Genomic DNA, 19,581 nt, shown 5'->3' with positions numbered 1-19,581 from the left:
GATACAAAGTTAGGTGGGAATGTAAGCTTTGGGAAGGACACAAAGAGGCTGCAAAGAGATATAGACAAGTTTTGAGTGGGCAACAAGGTGGCAGATGGAACATAATGTGGGTAAGTGTAAGATTATTCAATTTGATAGTAAGAATAGAAAAGCAGAATATTTTTTAAAAGGCGTGCAACTTGTAAATGTTGATGTTCACAGGAACTCGTACAAGGAACACAGAAAGCTGACAACAAAAGCAGAAAGTGCCGGAAATTCTCAGCAGGTCTGGCAGCATCTGCGGAGAAAGGTTGATGACCTTTCATCAGAACTGGCAAAGGATAGAAATGTCATAGGCTTTGAGGAAGTGAAAAGGGGGAGGGGGGAAGAAGAACAAAGGGAAGGTCTGTGATAGAGCAGAGGCATTTTGTTGCAATTATTACCACTCCCTTTGCCTTTTATTCCATGACATCTTTGTCATTTCATCTCTCCCGCCCTCCAGCACTTTCTGTGTTTATTTCAGATTTCCAGCATCTGCAGTATTTTGCTTTTACAGAAAGTTAGCATGCAGATACAGCAAGCAATTAGGAGGACAAATGGTATGTGAGCCTTTATTGCAAGGGGATCGGAGTACAAGAATAAGGAAGGCTGGCTGCAATTGTACAGGCCTTTAGTGAGACCACACCTGGTGTACTGTGCGCAGTTTTGGTCTCAATGTCTGAGGAAGGTTACCACTTTGGAGGCAGTACAGCAAAGGTTCATTAAATTGGTTCCTGGGTTGAGAGGGTTGTTCTATGATGAGAAGCTGAGTAAATTGGGCCTATACTCTCTGGAGTTTAGAAGAAGGAGATGTGATCTCATTGAAACGTACAAGATTCTGAAGGAACTTGACAGGGTAGACACTGAGAGATTGTTTTCCCCTGGCTGGGAATCTAGATCACGGGGACACAGTCTCCAGGTAAGGGGCCGATCATTTAGGACTGAGATGAGGAGAAATTTCTTCACTCAAAGGGTTATGAATCTTCGGAACTCTCTACCCCAGAGGGTTGTCAATGAATATATTTAAGGCTGAGATAGATAGATAGTTGATCTCTCAGGGAAACAAGGGATATGGGAAGCAAGCGAGAAAGTGGAGTTGAGGCAGAAGATCGATCATGATTGTATTGAATGGCAGAGCAGTTTTGAGGGGTCGTATGTTCTACTCCTGCTCCTATTTCTTGTGTTGATCTGTGACTCGGAGTCAAATTTTGTCTGATAATGCCCCTATGAAGCACCTTTGGACGTTTTACTACATTAAAGGCACTAATGAAAGTGTTGTTGACGTAGGAGAAATGTCTACTGTGATTGAAATTTATTTGGGATCTCTCCTTTCTTTCCAGGACACAATGACTACATGTGCCCAGCCACAAACCAGTGCACTATCGACAAAAATAGGAGGAAGAGCTGCCAAGCCTGCAGACTGCGTAAATGCTATGAAGTGGGCATGATGAAAGGTGGTATGTAGTATTTGGCTTTTAGTTCTCATGTCATCTGTGTTCAGGTTGCAAAAGTAGAAGCATGCTTGTTTTTGTCAATGTTTTCAATAAAAGGTGTGACAAGAACAAACAGTATTACTCCTGTTGATCAATTTCTAGATGATGCACTTGGGTGAACTAATAGCCTGAGATGATATAATGCACCTAGATAATCTCATAGCTAATACATCCATGATCTAATTAGCATAGTTGATCCAATATGCCCAAGTGATTCAATATTATCAAGTGATCCAATATCTCTAGGTGATCCAATGCAACCAGAGCTAACACACCCAGGTGATCTAATATCCCCAGGTGATCAAATACCCTCAGGTGATCTAATACACTTAAAAGTTCTAATATTCCTTGTTGATCTTATACATTTAAATGATGTAATATCTCAAAGTAATCTAATATCCCCAGATGATCCAATACCCTCAGGTATTCCAATGTTGCTAGGTGGTCCTTTGCAACCAGATCAAATATGCCCAAGTCATCTAAACACCCAGGTGATCTAATACCCAGGTAATCCAATATTGCAAGTTGACCATTGCAATCAGAATACCCACAGGTGGCCTAATGCACTAAGGTTATCTAATAATCAAATAATCTAACACTCCCAGGTGATCGAATACACTTAGGCAATTGAATATCCTTAAGTGATCTAATACACTTAGGTGTTCTAATACTGCCTAGGTAATCTCTTACACTTAGGGCATCTAATACCCCTGGTGATTTAATACACTTATGTGATCTAATACCCCTGGGGCATCAAATCTGCTCAGGAGATTTAATACTTCTGGTGATTTGCTACAGTTAGACAATTTAATATCTCAGGTGATGTAATACCACCATGTGGTCTAATACCCTGGATGATCGAATACGTCAACTCATCTAGTACCTCGAAGTGGTCTAATATGCGTAGGTGACCCAATAGCTTCAGGAGATCCAATGCATGAAGGTAATCCAAGGCATGCAACCTTCCAATACCCCTAGTTGATCTAATGCCCCCAGGAGATCCAATACACCAAGATAATCCAAAGTACTCACATGACCTAATACACCCTTGTGATGTAATATTCCAACTCATTTTATACCCCCAGATGATTCATTGCAACTGGAGCTAATACCCCCAGTGATCTATTACACATAGATGATTTAATTACCCTGGTGATCTAATACCCCCAGGTGAAATAGTACACTCAGGTCATTTAACAGACTCAGATGATCCAATAGATGCAGGTTATCCAATAGCCGCAGGTAATCCAATATCACTCGGCGATCCAGTGCAATCAGGGCTAATACACCCAGGTGATTTAAGAACTCCAGGTAATCTAATACACCTAGGTGATATAATACAGTTATGCAATCCAATATATCCAGGTGCAAGGACTTGGGGGCACAGAGTGAAGGTTTTGGTCAAGAGATGCAGGGGGAATGTGAGGAAGAACTCTTTCACGCAGTGAGTGGTAATGACCTGGAACTCTCTGCCCACGAGGGTGGTGGAGGAAGAACCATTAATGATTTCAAAAGGAAATTGGATGGGCAATTGAGGGAAATAAATTTCTAGGGCTATAGGGATAGAGCAGGGGAATGAACCTGACTGGATTGCTCTGTAGAGAGCCAGAACAGACATGATGGGTTGAAGGGCCTCCTTCTGTGCCATAAATGACTCTATAATCTACACCACTAGGAGATCTAATATCTCCACCAATGGAAGCAGACCTAATAACACAGGTGATCTAATATCACCACTGTCTGCTAACCCCAGATGATCACGTACCCCCCTGTAATCTAATGCCTGTGGGCAATCCAATATCACTAGTGATCCTTTTTATTCTTTCATGGGATGTGGGCATTGCTGGCAAGGCCAACATTTGCTTTCTATCCATAATTGCCCTTGATAATTGAATGGCTTGTTAGGCCATTTCAGAGGGTAGTTAAGAGTCAACAACATTGCTCTGGGTTTGTCATGGTGGGATTTGAACGCATGCTCTTAGGGCATTAGTTGTTGGATTACTAATTCAGTGACATTGCCACTACAACACCATCTCCCCTCTATTTTATAACCCAATGCAGGCAAAAGGTCTCAAAACAGATAGTGGATTGAATCCTCCTAGGCCTGTGGAGGTGGCTTTGGAGGCATGGGATGGGTGGGCAGGCATGGAAAATCAGACAGAGGTGCGTCGGGTTCTCTCCCCAAAGTGTTCCCTGTGGGCTCCCTGTGGCAGGTAGCGGGTAGCCAATCAAAGTATTTAAAAGGGCAACTAGCCCTAAATTGTGCGCAGCAATGAAATTCTATGGCAGGTGCAAGGGCCCCCCCCGCCCCCTGCCCCCCCACCCCCGGCTGTGTCAGCAGTGCATCAGAGGCAGCCTCACAGTGGGAGGTTAGAATTATATTCGGAAAAAGAGGAGCAACGTGAACCCCTTGAAAACTGATAGCAGTGAAATTGTCAAGGAAATAGTGGACATGTTGATAATTACTTTGCATCAGTATTGACGGTAAAGGAAGAGGATAGCATGCCGGGCATCGCAAGAAAACTGATATTGAATCAGGGAAGGGGTCTCACCAAAATTAATGTAAGCAAAATAACAGTAATGAAGAAAATAATGTCCCTAATGAGTGACAAGCCCTCCAGAACAAAATGGTTTCCATCTCAGGGTTTGAAGTAAAGGGGGGTTAAAACCATTGCAGATACCCAAACCGTAATCTTCCAAAGTTCTCTTGACTTGGGAACCGTTCCTTTAGAATGGAAAATTAGTTATGTCACTCCGCTATTTAAGAAAGGTGAGAGAAGGAAACCAGAGAATTATAGATCAGTTAGTCTAAACCTATTGTCAGGAAATTACTAGAATCTATAATTCAGGATAGAGTGCCCGAAAGCCTTGACATTTTCACCTGATGAGAGCAAGCCAGCATGGGTTTGTACTGGGTAGGCTATGCTTGATGAATTTTTTGAAGAGGTGACTGAATGAGTGGACAGGGGAATGTCTATTGGTTTTATTTATATGTACTTCCAGAAGACATTTGATAAATTGGCCTCCTTGTGTGTTGTAATCATTCAATGTTTCTATGTGACCCAATACAATCAGAACTAATACCCCTAGATGATCTAATACACCTATATGATCGAATTAGCCCAGAGATCTAATATCCATAGGTGATCTAACACCAGGTGATATAAGATCCCCAGTAGATTTAAGACCCCAGGTGATATAACACCCCCCCAAGTGATTCAAGATCATCAGCTGATCTAATACCCCCTGATGATCTAATGTGCCCAGGTAATCAAATGAACCCAAGTAATCTAATACAGCCAAGCGATCTAATAGGCCCAGATAGGTAATACCAGCAGGAGATCCAACATGCTGAGGAGACCCAATACAATCAGAGTTAATAACCACAGATGGTCAACACATTTAGATGGTTTAATATTTCCAGTTGATCCAGTAATCAGCCATGGCTCAGTTGATAGAAATATAGCCTCTATATTACAAGGTTCTGGGTTCAAGTTCCACCATAGGGCTTGAGCATAAAAATCAATGTTATTGGAGGTTCTGTCTTTTGGGTGAGATGTTAAACCAAGGCCCCTTCTACCTGCTTGGGTGGATGTAAAAGATCCCATTGTGTTATTTTGAAGAACAGAACAGTTATCCCTGGTGTCCGGGCCAATATTTATCTCTCAATCAACATCACTAATACAAATCATCTGGTCATTATCACATTGCTGTTTGTGGGACCTTGCTTTGTGCAAATGGCTGCCGTGTTCAATACATTACAACATTGACTACTCTTCAAAAGTATTTCATTGGCTGCAGTGCATTTTGAGACGTCCAGTAGTAGTGAAAACTGTATATAATGCAATTCCTTCCTTCCCTTCCCTTCCCTTCCCATTCCTCCCTTCCCTTCCCTTCCCTTCCCTTCCCTCCCTTCCCTTCCCTTCCCTTCCCTTCCCTCCCTTCCCTTCCCTTCTCCCCTTCCCTCCCCCCTCCCTCCCCCACCCCCTTCTCTCCTCCCCTCTCCCCTCCTTCCCTTCCCTTCCCTCTCCACTTTCCTCCCCTCGCTCCCCCCTTTCCTCCGCCACTCTCCCCTTTTCCTCCCCCCTACCCCCTTTCCTACCCCTTCCCTCCCCCCGCCCTCCATTCCTTCTACTCTCCCCACCCTCCCTTCCAATCGCTTCCCTCCCCTCCCTCCCTTCCTTCCCTCCCTTTCCTCCCCTCCCTCCTTTCATTCCCTCCCGCCCTCCACTCATCCCCCCTCCCCTCAACCCCTCTCCGCTCCCCCTCCCCCTCCCCTCCCGTCCCTCCCTTCCCTTCCCTCCATTCCCTCCCCTCCTTCCCTCCCCTCCCCGTCCCTTCCTTCCCTCCCCTCCCCTCCCTTCCCTCCCCTCCCCTCCCTCCCTTCCTTCCCTCCCCTCCCATCCCTCCCCCCTCCCCTCTCCCTTTTACCTCCCCCGCCCCTCCCCTCTCCCCCCTCCCCTCCCCTCTCCCCCTCCCTCACCCTCCCCTCTCCCCATCCTTCTCCTCCCTCCCCTCCCGCCTCTCCCATCCCTCTCCCTTCACCCACCTCCCCGCCCCTCACCCACCTCCCTTCCCCTCCCCTCCCCCTCCCCTCCCCCTCCCTCCCCCTCCCCACTTCCCCTCCTCCTCCCCTCTCCCCTCCCTCTCCCCTCTCCCCCCTCCCCTCTCCCCCTCCCTCCTCCTCCCCCCTCGCCCCTCCCCCCTTCCCCTCGCCCCTCCCCTCCACTCCCCTCTCCCCTCCCCCTCCCCACCCCTCTTCCCTCCCCTCTCCCTTCTCCCCTCTCCCCTCTCCCGGCTCCCATCCCCTCACCCATCCCTCCCCTCTGCACCCCTCCTGTCCCCCACCTCCCATCCCCTCCCCTCCCCTCCCCTCCCCTCCCCACTCCCATCCCCCCTCCCCTCACTCCCTCCCTCCCCTCAGCCCTCCCCTCTTCCCCTCCCTCCCCCCTGCCCTTCACCCCTCCCCTCTCCCCCTCCCCTCACCCTCACCCCCTCCCCCTCCCTCCCTTCCCTTCCCTCCCTCCCCCTCCTCTCCTCCCTCCCCTCCCCTCCCCTTACCTCCCCTCCCCTCCCCTTCCCTCTCCTCCCTCCCTTCCTTCCCTCCACTCCCTCCCTCCTCCCTCCCTCTCCCCCTTCCTCATCCTCCCCTCTCCCCCTCCCTCCCCCTCCCTCCTCCTCCCCTCTCCCCCTCCCTCCCCATCCCTCCCTTCCCCTTCCCCCTCGACACCTCCCCTTGTCTGCCTTCAATCCCAATAGTTTGCTCAGTACTTTTTCCCTAGCGATGATGATTGTTCTAAGTTCCTCCCTTCCTATAACCTCTGCATTACTTGTTACTATTGGGATGGTACTAGTGTCCTCCACCGTGAAAACTGAGGTAAATACTGATTTAGTGTCTCCGCCATTTCTATGTTCCCCTCTGTTAACTCTCCAGTCTCATCCTCCAAGGGACCAACATTCACTCTACTCTCTTCCCTTTTGTATACTTAGAGAAGCTTTTGCTATCTGTTTTTATATTTTGCACTAGTTTTCTTTCATAATTTACCTTTGCTGTTTTTATTACTGTTTTTAGTAACCCTTTGTTGATCTTTACAAGTTTTCCAATCTTCCAGCCTGCCTTTGCAATATGATATGCCTTATTTTTTGTCTTTATGTTACCCTTAACTTCCTTGCTTAGCCATGGATGTTTTTCCCCCTCTTACAATTTTTCTTCCTCTCTGGAATATATTTTAGTTGGGAGGATTTGAATACCTCCTTAAACATCTGCCACTGCTCATCAACTGTCCTACCTTTTGGTCTTCCTGCCCAGTCCACTACGGCCAAATATGTCCTCATGCCTATGTGGTTACCTTTGTTCAACTCCAGAATGCTAGTGTGGGACTCCAGTTTCTCGCCCTCAAACTGAATTTGAAATTCTAGTATGCTATGATCACTCTTCCCTAGAGGATCCTTAACTATGTGATAATTTATTAATATAAAAGCAAAATACTGCGGATGCTGGAAATCTGAAACAAAAACAAGAAATGCTGGATTCACTCAGCAGGTCTGGCAGCATCTGTGGAAAGAGAAGCAGAGTTAACGTTTTGGGTCAGTGACCCTTCTTCGGAACTCCCTTCGGATAATTTATTAATCCCACCTCATTACACAATACCAAATCTAGAATAGCCTGCTCCCTGGTTGGTTCCACAACATATTGCTCCAAGATACAATCTCTAATACATTCAATGAACTCTCTCTCAAGGCTCCCCTTGATTAATCCAGTCTATATGCATATTAAAATCACCCTTGATTATTGCCGTACCTTTCTTACAAGCCCCCAGTATTTCCTGGTTTATACTGTGCCCCACTGCGGAACTATTGTTGGGGGATCTATAGATTACTCCCACCAGTGTCTTCTTTCCCTTTCTATTTCTTATTTCTACCCAGACTGATTCTACATCTTGATCTCCAGTGCCTATATCATTTCTCACTACCGCACTGATCTCTTCCTTTACTAACACAGATGATCTAACACATTTAGGTGATCTAATACTCCCAAGAAATCCAGTGCACCCTGTTGATCTAATACCACCAGGTGGTCTACTACCCCTTAGGTAATCTAACACAGTTAGATAATCCGACACTCCTATACCCTCTAACACCTGCAGGTGATCCAATGTCCCCAGGTGATATAATATGCCCAGTGATCTAATAAACTTAGTTGATCTAAACCCCCATGTCAGCAAGGACCTCCAGCTGATTCTAATACACCAGGTGATTCTGATAGCCCCAGAAGATCTTCTACATGCAAGTGTTCTAAGACCCACAGCTGATCTAGTATTTCTATGTGATTAATACCCCAAGTGAACTAAGATCCCCAGATGTTCCAATACCCCTAGGTGATCCAATGCAGCCAGAGCTAATACCCCGGTGATCTAATATGCTTATGTGAGCAATTACCCCAGGTTATCCAATTCCTCAAAGTGATCCAAAATCTTTGGTTATCTAATACCCCTACTGTCTATTATACCTGCCAATGATTTAACACCTCCAGGTGATCCAATACCTTATGTCATCCTATGTATCCAGATCTAATAACCCCAGGTACTCTAATACACTTGTGTATTCCAATACCCCACGGTAATATATTACCTGTAGGTGCTATTAACTCAGTTGATCTAAAACCCCTATGTCAGTGAACTGCCAGATGATCCAATATCATCTACTCCTATCTCTTATGTTCTTAACATCAAGCGATACATTATCGCCAGGTGAGCCTATATGGATAGATCATCCAATACACCAAGTCCAAGGGTCCCTTTAAGCTACATGTCACACAGCAATTATGAAGGTACCGTACAGGCAGCTCACAAGTTGTCCCCTTTAAGAAACTGCACGTTTGTGGCCACAGAAAAAATTTAAAGGTACAACACTTTGAAATCAACAGGCCCCACGCAACAAAGAAAATTTTGAGAGATCACATTCCATATCTAATATCCCTTGGTGATCTATTATCCCCTGGTGATCTAATACCTCCAGGTGATTTAATACCCCAGATGATCCAACACGCATAGGTGCTCTAATACTTCAGGCGATCTAATTTTTCTACGTGATCTAATACCTCCAGGTGGTTTAATGCCCCTAATACACTTAGATCATCTGTGGTTGTAAGATCACCTAAAACAATTAGGTTATGTAACACCTGAAAGTGGTCTATCATTTTTGGGCAATCATATAGAGGATGCAAAAAAATTCCAGTAATAGCTGTAAATCAGGAGGTAGAAGGAAAAGAGGAACTTGGTGAAATTACAATCACCAGGGAAGTGGTACTGATCAAACTGATGGAGCTGCGGGCAGACAAGTCCCCAGGTCCTGATGGGCTTCATCCTAGGGTTTTAAAAGAGGTGGCTAATGAGGTAGTAATTTGGTGTTAATCTTTCAAAATTTGCTAGATTCTGGAAAGGTTTCATCAGACTGGAAAATAGCAAATATAACCTCTCTATTCAAAAAGTGGGCAAGGCAGAAAACAGGTAACTATAGGCCAGTTAGCTTGACGTTTATCATGGGGAAGGTGTTAGAATCGATCATTAAGGAGGCTATAGCTAGGCACTTAGAAAAACTCAAGGTAATTGGAAATAGTCAGCATGGTTTTGTGAAAGGGAAATCATATTTAACCAATTTATTGGAGTTCTTTGAGGGAGCAACATACGCTGTAGATAAAAGGGAGCCCATTGATGTACTGTACTTGCATTTCCAGAAGGCATTTGACAAGATGCCACATAAAAGATTATTGTTCAAAGTAGGAGCTCATGGTGTAGGGGGTAACATATTAGCATGGATAGAAGATTGGCTGGCTGGCAGAAAAGAGAGTATGCATAAATGGGTCCTTTTCTGATTGGCAGGATGTGATGAGTGGAGCTCCACAGGGGTCTGTGCTGGGGCCTCAACTTTTTACAATTCAGATCAATGACTTAGATGAGGGGAGTGATGGCATAGTAGCTAAATTTGCAGATGACACAAAGATAGGTAGGAAAATATGTTGTGATAAGGATATAAGGAGGTTGCAGACCGATATAGATAGGTTGAGTGAGTGGGCAAAAATCTGGCAGATAGAGTATAATGTGAGAAAATGTGAAGTTGTTCACTTTGGCAGGAAGAATAAAAAGGCAGAGTATTACTGAAATGGAGAATGACTGCAGAATTCCAAGTGCAGAGGGATCTAGGTGTTCTAGTGCATGAGTCACAAAACTTGAGTATGCAGGTACAGCAAGTAATAAAGAAGGCTAATGGAATGTTATCCTTTATTATGAGAGGAATTGAAAATTAAAAGTAAGCATGTTATGCTTCGATTATACAGGGCATTGGTGAGACCACATCTCAAATACTGTGTGTAGTTTTGGTCTCCTATTTAAGGAAGGATGTAAATGCGTTGGAGGCGGTTCAGAGGAGGTTTACTAGATTGATAACTGGAATAAGTGGGTTGTCTTATGAGCAAAGGTTGGACAGACAGGGCTTGTTTTTACTAGAGTTTAGAATAGTGAAGTTTATAAGATCCTGAATGGTCTTGACAAGGTGGATGTGGAAAGGATGTTTCCTCTTGTGGGTGAATCCAGAACTAGGGGACACTGTTTTAAAATTAGGGGTCACCCTTTTAGGACAGAGATGAGGAGAAATATTTTCTCTCAGAGGGTTGTGCGACTTTTTTGGAACTCTCTGCCTCAGAAGGTGGTGGAGGCAGGGTCATTGAATATTTTTAAGGCAGAACTAGATAGATTCTTGTTAGACAAGAGAATCAAAGGTTATTGGGAGTAGATGGGAGTGTGGAATTCGAGAGACAAATCAATCAGCCATGATCTTATTGAATGGCGGAGCAGGCTAGAAGGGCCAAATGGCCTACTTCTGCTCATAATTCGTATGTTCATATGTTTGTAAGTGAACCCAGGTGATCTATTGCACCTGGGTGATCTAATATGCCCTGATAATCTATTTCATCCAGGTGACCTAATAACCCAGGTGATCTACCACACTCAGGTGAACTAATACATAGGTGATCTAATACCCCCAGCTGATTCAAATGGTGAGGACGAAAAGGAATGTTGCGGTGGTAGGGTCAGTATAGTCAGGGGGATAAATACTATGCTCTGCAGCCACGACCTAAAGCCTGGTGCCAAGGCTAAAGACATCTCACGGCTGGAAACGAGTTTGGAATGGGAAGGGGAGAATCCAGTTATTGTAGTTCATGTAGTACATAGATTGAATGAGGAATAAGTTTCTGCTGAGGGAGTTTCAGGACCTAGGGTTCAAATTAGAAAGCAGAGCCTCAAAGGTACTAATCGATGGATTACTACCTGAACCATACGCAAGTTGGCATAGAGTCAAAAAGATTGGAAAGTTAAATGCGTGGCTTAAAGACTGGTACGGGAGACGGGGTTTCGATTCATGGGGCATAGGCACCAGGACTGGGGAAAGAGGGAGCTGTTGAGATGTACTCCACTTAAACCGGGTTGGGGCCAGTGTCTTGGCAAATTATATAACTAGTGCTGTAGTTAGGGCTTGAAACTTAAAAGGGAGAAGGGTTCAAGTGAAGGAAAATTTATAAATCTAAAGAGAAAAGCAGTGTAGTGATTTGAATAAAGATACGCAGTGTGATAGGGAAGGAGGAAATGTTTAATGGGAATAATTCATCAGTGAATAAGGTCAAGTAAGAGAAAAATGGTAAAAAAGTTAAAATCAAAGGTGCTTTATCTGAATGCACGAAGCATTCATAGCAAGAAGGTGAATTTATGGCACAAATAGAAATAAATGGTTTTGATCTCATTGTCATTACAGAGACATGGTTGTAAGGTGACCAGAGGTTGGGAACTAAATATTCCATGGCACTTGACATTTCAAAAAGACAGACAAAATGGAAAAGGTGGGGGCAGGGTAGCTCTGATAACAAAGGAAGATATAAGGACAGTAGTGTGCAAGACCTTGGCTCGTAAGAGCAGAATTTAGGATCAGTATGGGTTGGAGATACGAAATAACAAAGGCCAGAAAATGCTAGTTGGAGTTTTTTACAGGCCCCCTACCAGCCGCTATACTGCTGGACGAAGTATTAAACAACAAATAAGAGGAATTTGTAACAAAAGCAATGCAATATTTGGGCTGGATTTAATGGACCCCAGAGAGACGGGCTAGGAAGCAAGGGGCCCATAGAATTGCGGCAGGAGGTGGGGGCCTAGCCATTGCACTGCGAATTAAGTCAGTTTAGGCCATTTAAGAGCCTCTTCCCACCACTGCTGGAATTATGCCGGCGACGGGGGTGGGGGGGGGGGGGGGGGTGGGGGGGGAGTGGGGGCAACCGCTGCCACAAGGGGAGGTTGCCCAGTAAAACGAGGCAACCTCCCTGCAGGCTTTGGTGGGGTCCTCCTTCATGGGCAGTCTGTGACCCACAAAGGACCACCAGCAGAAAACAGCCCATCTCCCTGAACCCCCCTCCCCCTGCACTCAACGCCCACCTCACTTACCTGAGTAGGTCTCCAGTGCTGGGCCTGGTTCCAAGGCTTTCTGCAGTACCAGCAGTGGCCACCGCTCCCAGTGGTGCTGATGATACTACTGAGCTGCTGGCTCTCTGATTGGCGGGAACATCTTGGTGGCAGGATCCCCATCTTTAAGGGGAAGGGAGTCCTGGCACCGAGCTTTTAATTGCCCGGGAGCCGTTAAATAGAGCTGGGGGGCTCTGAATGGCTGAGATGGGTTTCCCACCGACTTTTCGGCCCGGTGTCGGGAGCCCCCGCCAGCTCCACTAAATTCAACCCATTGTTTAGAGATACAGCACTGAAACAGGCCCTTCGGCCCACCGAGTTTGTGCCGACCATCAATCACCCATTTATACTAATCCTACACTAATCCCATATTCCTACCACATCCCCACCTGTCCCTATATTTCCCTACCACCTACCTGTACTAGGGGCAATTTATAATGGCCAATTTACCTACTAACCTGCAAGTCTTTTGGCTTGTGGGAGGAAACCGGAGCACCCGGAGAAAACCCACGCAGACACAGGGAGAACTTGCAAACTCCACACAGGCAGTACCCAGAATTGAACCCGGGTCACTGGAGCTGTGAGGCTGCAGTGCTAACCACTGCGCCACTGTGCCGCAGTGTGGAACTTTAATCTTCATATAGATTGGACAAATCAAATTGGCAAAGTTGTTTGGAGGACAAGTTTATGGAATGCCTTTGAGACAGTTTCTTAGTATATGTAGTGGAACTAACCAGGGAAGAGATTGTTTTAGATTTTGTTTTGTGTAATGAGATAGGGTTAATTAGTAATCACATAGTAAGGGATCCTCTGAAAAAGAGTGTTCATAATATTATAGAATTTCACATTAAGTCTGAGAGTGACCTACCTAAGTCCAAAGCTAGAGTACTGAACTTAAATGAAGTCGATTATGTAGGTATGAAGGGTGAGTTGCTAAGGTATATTGGGATATTAGATTAAAAGCTATGAGGGTAAATGAGCAATCATTTAAAACATTAATTGTTAAGACATTTAAAAATATTTCATAATGGGCCTACAAATCTACATTCCATAGAGAAATTAAAAAGTCCATGGGAAAAGAGATCCATCCATGGCTAGCTAAAGATGCTAAGAATAGTATTGGATTAAAAGAAGAGGCTGATAATATTGCCAAGGAGAGTAGAAACCCTGAACATTGGGAGAGTTTTAGATACCAGCAAAGGATGACCAAAAATTGATAGAGGGAGAAAACAGAATGAGAGTAACTAGCCAGAAATATAAAATATATTTCAATCTAATATATTTAAGTGGCCTAATACATTTAGATGAACTAATAACTCCAGTTCATCTAGTGGCCCAGGTGATATAATGCCCCCTGGTGATCCAATACCCACAGATAATCCAATGCACTCAGGCCATCTAACATGACCAGATAATCTTCACACACAAATTATCTGATAGGCCTATGTGATACAATATCCCCAGGTGATCTGGTAGCTCCACATGATCCAATATCATCAGGTGATCCAATATCAATAGGTCATCCAATGCACACTAGTCTGATATCCCAAGTGATCTAACACACTTAGGTAATCTATTACTCCTTGGTGATCCTGTACCACAAATTGGACTAATAACCCCAGGTACTCGACAAACCCCGGCTGATCTAATATACTCAGGTGAACGAATATCCCCAGGTGATCTAGGAGCCCCTTGTTGTATGTTTGGTTAGGCTAGCTAGGAGAGATTACTGAGTCTTTGGTAAATTTTAACAATAACTAGGTTATTACATATTAAGGAACTATATACAGCTTTACATAAGTATGTCTAACTCCACTGATGTCATACTACTTATACTATATCTTATACTACATCTCCCCCTCCCCCAAGTCTTTGTCCATATTTTTTCTGTACATTCATTTTTACTTTTTACATACTACCCCATCTCCCCCCAAGCCTCTGACAACACAGATTCAATGTCAGGAGGCTTCACAACTCTCCCTGATCGCGGTCTTGTCAGGTTCGGAAGATCAGTAGTCTGTCTGTGAACTCGTTGGATTGCCTTCATTGAGGTTTGTAGTATCCGGTGCTTTCTGAATTTCAGGTTCAACATCTGGTTCATCCAAATGTATGACTGATTGATGTCTTTGATGAATAGAAATAAGATTTCTCCTGTTTCTCATTATAGTACCTTCTGATCTATGTACTAAATAAGATCTCTGCTGATTATCGTCACACTGGATGATCACTCCTTCTCTGCCTTGGTCTTGTAACCATACCTTTTCTCCTTCCATCAACTTGGGTAGGTTCTTGGTACAATAGCTCCTGTTATAATTATAAGCTTGTTGTTTTCGATAAGACTTTTCTCTGTCTTGAACTCTGATAGTCCTGGACTTCCAGTCCTGGAAGTAATTTTTTAGGTCGGATTGGAGGTTGTGTTTTGAGCTTCCTTCCCATCAACAGTTCTGATGGTGCTAATCCACATAGTAATGGAGTAGATCTGTAGTTCAGGAGTGCTGTTCATTCTTATTTAGCAGTGCTTTGATAGTTGTGACTCCTCTTTCAACTTCACCATTAGATTGTGGATATTTAGGGGAACTTGTAAGATGTACAAATCCACAGTTTTCTGCAAAATGTGTAAAGTAGTCGTTTGCAAAGTGTGGACCATCATTGGAAACAATCTGGTCAGGAATGCCAAGTGTTGCAAAGATCTCCTTTAAAGCTCGAATGACTGTCTCCATAGTCAATGTGCACAAACATTTGACTTCAATCCACCTGGAAAAATAATCAATGACAATTGGATAGGGTTTTCCATTAAACATGAATAGATCCATCCCCACACGTTCCCACAGTCTGGAAATTGGGTCGAGATAAGGGGTTCCCTCTGGTCTGGTCTGTGCACTGTGCATATCTGGCAATTAGAAATAATTTCTTCTATACATCTTGATATTCCCAGCTACCACATGGACGAATGAGCCTGTGCTCTGCATTTCATGATATTCATGTGGCCCTGGTTTATTTTCTCCAAGTTATCTGTCCGGAGTGATACTGGAATCACCATCCTCTCCTCATATACCAGCAAATCATCCACAATAGTAAAGTGCTTTCTGTGCTCAAAGAGGATTTTCATCACCTTACCACTGGGATGCCGCTGCTGTGGCCAACTTTACGTGCAATATTGGCGGATATGGATGCATTCCTCATCTTGCATCTGAGCGTGACAAATTTCTTGGAGCTTTTTGAGCTTGCTGGCCATTGTGATGAACTGAGAATACGGCTCAATCACATTAATAAAGTTAATATCCTGCTGTGTAGAATGGTCAACAGTAGATCCGGACAATCACAAAGGAGGTTTCCTGAATCAAGTTTTTTCTTCACCTCTCAGGATTGCTCTGTTCTGATTACAGACCTCTGCTTGTCTCACCAGCTGTATTGCTTTGTCTAGGATGAGGGCTTCCTTAGACTGCAATAAATCCTAAAGGGATTCATCAGCAATACCTACTACAATGCAGTCTCGTATTAATTCTGCTTTAAGGCCGCTATATTTGCATTCTTCAACAAGCCTGTAAAGATTATTAATAAAAGCATCTACCGGTTCACCTGGTTTCTGGACTCTCTGTTAAATTTGGCCCTTTCTAGAATCTTGTTGCTCCTCAGGTTGAAATAGTTATCAAAGGCTTTTAAAACTTCTCCAAATTTATCTGATGTTTCATTAATGCCTTGTCTTGCAATAGCATTGTCTGTTATTGCTCCTGTGGAATAAAGTAATGTATTGACTTGTTCTGCTTCAGACATGCGATATAATTTTGAAGCAATTCAGTACCTCAAAAATCTTTTTCTTCAAAGTGACCAGTTTTGAGTTTGATTTGGTCCTTCCTTGTGTCCAAACCTCTCTGGTAGTGTAATTTTAAGATCCATAGTTTTTCTAAGTTTTCTAGATAGTTTATAGCTTTAAATTTTTCCTCCAGTTTTGGAAGTTTTCCCATGCTGCTCAGTCTCGCACTGACTCCTGCTGCGGTCACTGTCTTTCAATGGGAAATCTCTTTGCTAGACAAGGTATTTATTTCATGAATGCAACTTTGCAGCATTATTTCAATAATCTCTTCCCACACTTCACCTGGAGTATTGAGTATTTGCAGCCGCTTTTTTTTCGTGCTGCCTTGCGGTCGCCATGTGTAGTGTGCCGACCTCAGATCTGCCCTTGTTAGTGATTTGGTTTTCCCAGTGCTGCCAACCCAGCGCATGCTAAAAACAATTTCCAACCTTTTTTTAAGGGTTGCTCACCAGATCCCCGATCATTGCTTGGTTCTCCGACTTGAAGCCTGCAATCACTGGACCGGGATTTGTTTTCACAAACCACCACGCCTCTGTGGTGCAGCCTGAATTCCTCTGCAAGCTGACTCCCCAACTCTCCATGCCTCCACTTTGTCCACAGAGCAGTTCTGAAGCTTCTCACAGCCTCTTCTCGAGTTCTGCAGTTTTGGCACGACTTTTTTTCTGGTCTGACTTTCCATCATCTTTTCAAAATTTTCTGGGTGTTATATGGCAAGAACCATCACTGTTCACCATGGTATGTGTTTGGGTAGTTTAGCTAGGAGAGATTACTGAGTCTTTGGTAAGTATTAACAATAGCTAGTTTATTACATATTCTTTTCTTTTGGGCCTCCTTATCTCGAGAGACAATGGATACGCGCCTGGAGGTGGTCAGTGGTTTGTGAAGCATTACATATTAAGGGACTATATACAGCTTTACATAAGTATGTCTAACTCCACTGATGCCATGCTACTTCTCTTCAAGTGATCTCTTACATCATCATAGTGGGAGATATTACTCACACTGTTCCAAACATTAACCATTTCAAACCCTTATACTACTCCCCTGATAATCTAAGAGCTCCAGATGATCCAATATCGTCAGGTGATAACATAAGAAATAAGAGCAGGAGTAGGGGTAGGCCATGTGGCCCCCTGAGCCCGCTCCGCCATTTCATAAGATCATGGCTGACCCTCCACCACAACCCCACTTTCCCGCCGGATCCCAATATCCTTGATTTCCTTAGGGTCCAAAATTGTGTTGATCTGAGCCTCGAACATACTCAATGTCTGAGCATCCACAGCCTTCTATGGTAGAGAGTTCCAAAGATTCACAACCCTCTTAGTGAAGAAACTTCTCCTCATCTCAGTCCAAAATAGTCGTCCCTTTGTTCTGAGATTATGCCCCCGAGCTGTAAACACTCCAGCCAGGGGAAACAGCCTCTCAGTATCTACTCTGTCAGGTCCTCTCAGAATCTTATATGTTTCAATGAGATCAACTCTCATTCTTCTAAACTCCAGTGAGTAAAAGCCCATTCTATTCAATCTCTCCTCGTAGGACAACTCTCTCATCCTAGGAATCAATCTAGTGAACCTTTTTTGCACTTCCTCTAAGGCAAGTATATCCTTCCTTAGGTATGGAGACCAAATTTGTACATGCTATTCCAGGTAATGTCTCACAAAAATCTTGTACAATTGCAGCAAGAATTCCTTACTTTTGTACTCTAACCCTCCTGCAATAACGGCCAATATACCATTTGCCTTCTCGGTTGATTGCTGTCCGTGCATGTTAACTTGCTGTATTTCTTATACAAGGACACCCCAATTCCTCTGAACACTAACATTTAATAGTTTCAAAGCATTTAAAGAATATTTAGTTTTTCTGTTCTTCCTACCAAAGTTATAAACCTCACATTTTCCCACATTATACCGCATCTGCCATTTTCTTGCCCACTCATCACACAGTTTATTTTTCCACCTCGCTTTGTACAGTCCTTTCATCTAGGTCACTATTATATATTGTAAATAGGAGGCCCCAGCACTGATCCTTCCAGCACTCCACTGGTAACAGCCTGCCAACCTGAAAATGGCCCACTTATTCCTACTCTCTGTTTTCTTTCCTTTAATCAATCTTCCGAAGCCTTCTGCTTTTATTTACTAATATTAATTACTTCAGTTCCTCACTTTCATTAATCCCTTGGTTCCCCATTATTTCTGGTATGTTTTTTGTGTCTTCTAATGCGAAGATATGCACAAAATATTTGTTTAACGTCTCTGCTATTTCCTCATTCCCGATTATAATTTCTCCTATCTCAACCTCCAAGGAACCCATATTTACTTTTGTTACTACCTTCCTTTTTAAATACTTGTAAAAGCTCTTACATTCTGGCTTGTTTACTCTCATATTCTATTGTCTCCCTCTTCATCAATTTTTTGGTCGTCCTTTGCTGGTATCTAAAACTCTCCCAATCCTCAGGCTTACTTACTACTCTTCTGGGGAATATTCTAAGCCACTTCTTTTATCCAATGCTATCCTTAACGTCTTCAATTAGCCATGGATAGATCTCTTTCCCATGGAGTTTTTATTTCCCTATGGAATGTAGATTTGTTGAGAATTATGAAATATTTCTTTAAATGTATGCCATTACTATCTAACATCATACCTTTTAATCTAATTTCCCAGTTTACCTTAGCCAACTCTTCCCTTTTATATTAAATGTATCGATAGGTCACCCAGTGCATTTAGCTGATCTAATAACCCCAGTGATTTAAAGCCCCCTGTTGATCTAATATCCCCAGTTGGGCTAATGCCCCCATTTAGTTTAATACTCACAGGTGATCCAATATCCCTGGTGATTTACTGCCCCCTAGGTAATCTAATACACTTAGGTGACCCAATACTTCAGGTGACCTATAGGACCTAAATGATACAAGGAACACAGGCGATCTCATAGCACGGGTGATCTGTTACTCCCTGTAATCTAATGTGATGTAATACCCGCTTCTGATTAAATATCCCCTGGTGATTAAATACTGCCTGGTGATCCAATAAACCCAGGTGATCTTATATTCCTAGGTGATTTAATACTGTAGGTAATCTAATATGTGTAGATGATCCAATGCCCCCAGGTGATCCAATACACCTGGTGACCTAGACCGCCAAGGTGATGTAATACCCCTGGTGGTCAAATATTGCCACTGATCAAATTCCCCCAGTTAATCTAATAACGTGGGTGCTCCATTACCCTCAGATTACCTAACATCCTTAGGTG

General features: G+C 43.7%; 1 protein-coding gene across 2 annotated transcripts in view; it reads left to right on the top strand.

The window, feature by feature from the left end:
• Nucleotides 1-19,581, top strand: part of esr1 (estrogen receptor 1) — a 288,089-nt gene that overhangs the window by 88,489 nt on the left and 180,019 nt on the right. Inside the window, exon 3 of one of the 2 annotated variants that reach the window (XM_068044450.1) lies at nucleotides 1,359-1,472. In XM_068044450.1, coding sequence (XP_067900551.1) covers nucleotides 1,359-1,472 — 114 coding nt within the window. Of the gene's footprint in view, nucleotides 1-1,358; nucleotides 1,476-19,581 lie in introns of both variants that reach the window. The other variant, XM_068044449.1, reaches the window with a different exon arrangement.

Source organism: Heterodontus francisci, chromosome 13 (assembly GCF_036365525.1).
Source record: "Heterodontus francisci isolate sHetFra1 chromosome 13, sHetFra1.hap1, whole genome shotgun sequence".
In the NCBI taxonomy this organism is placed as follows: Eukaryota; Metazoa; Chordata; class Chondrichthyes; order Heterodontiformes; family Heterodontidae; genus Heterodontus; species Heterodontus francisci.
The sequence above is the reverse complement of the archived record's forward strand: the minus strand, read 5'-3'. Positions and strand labels throughout refer to the sequence as shown.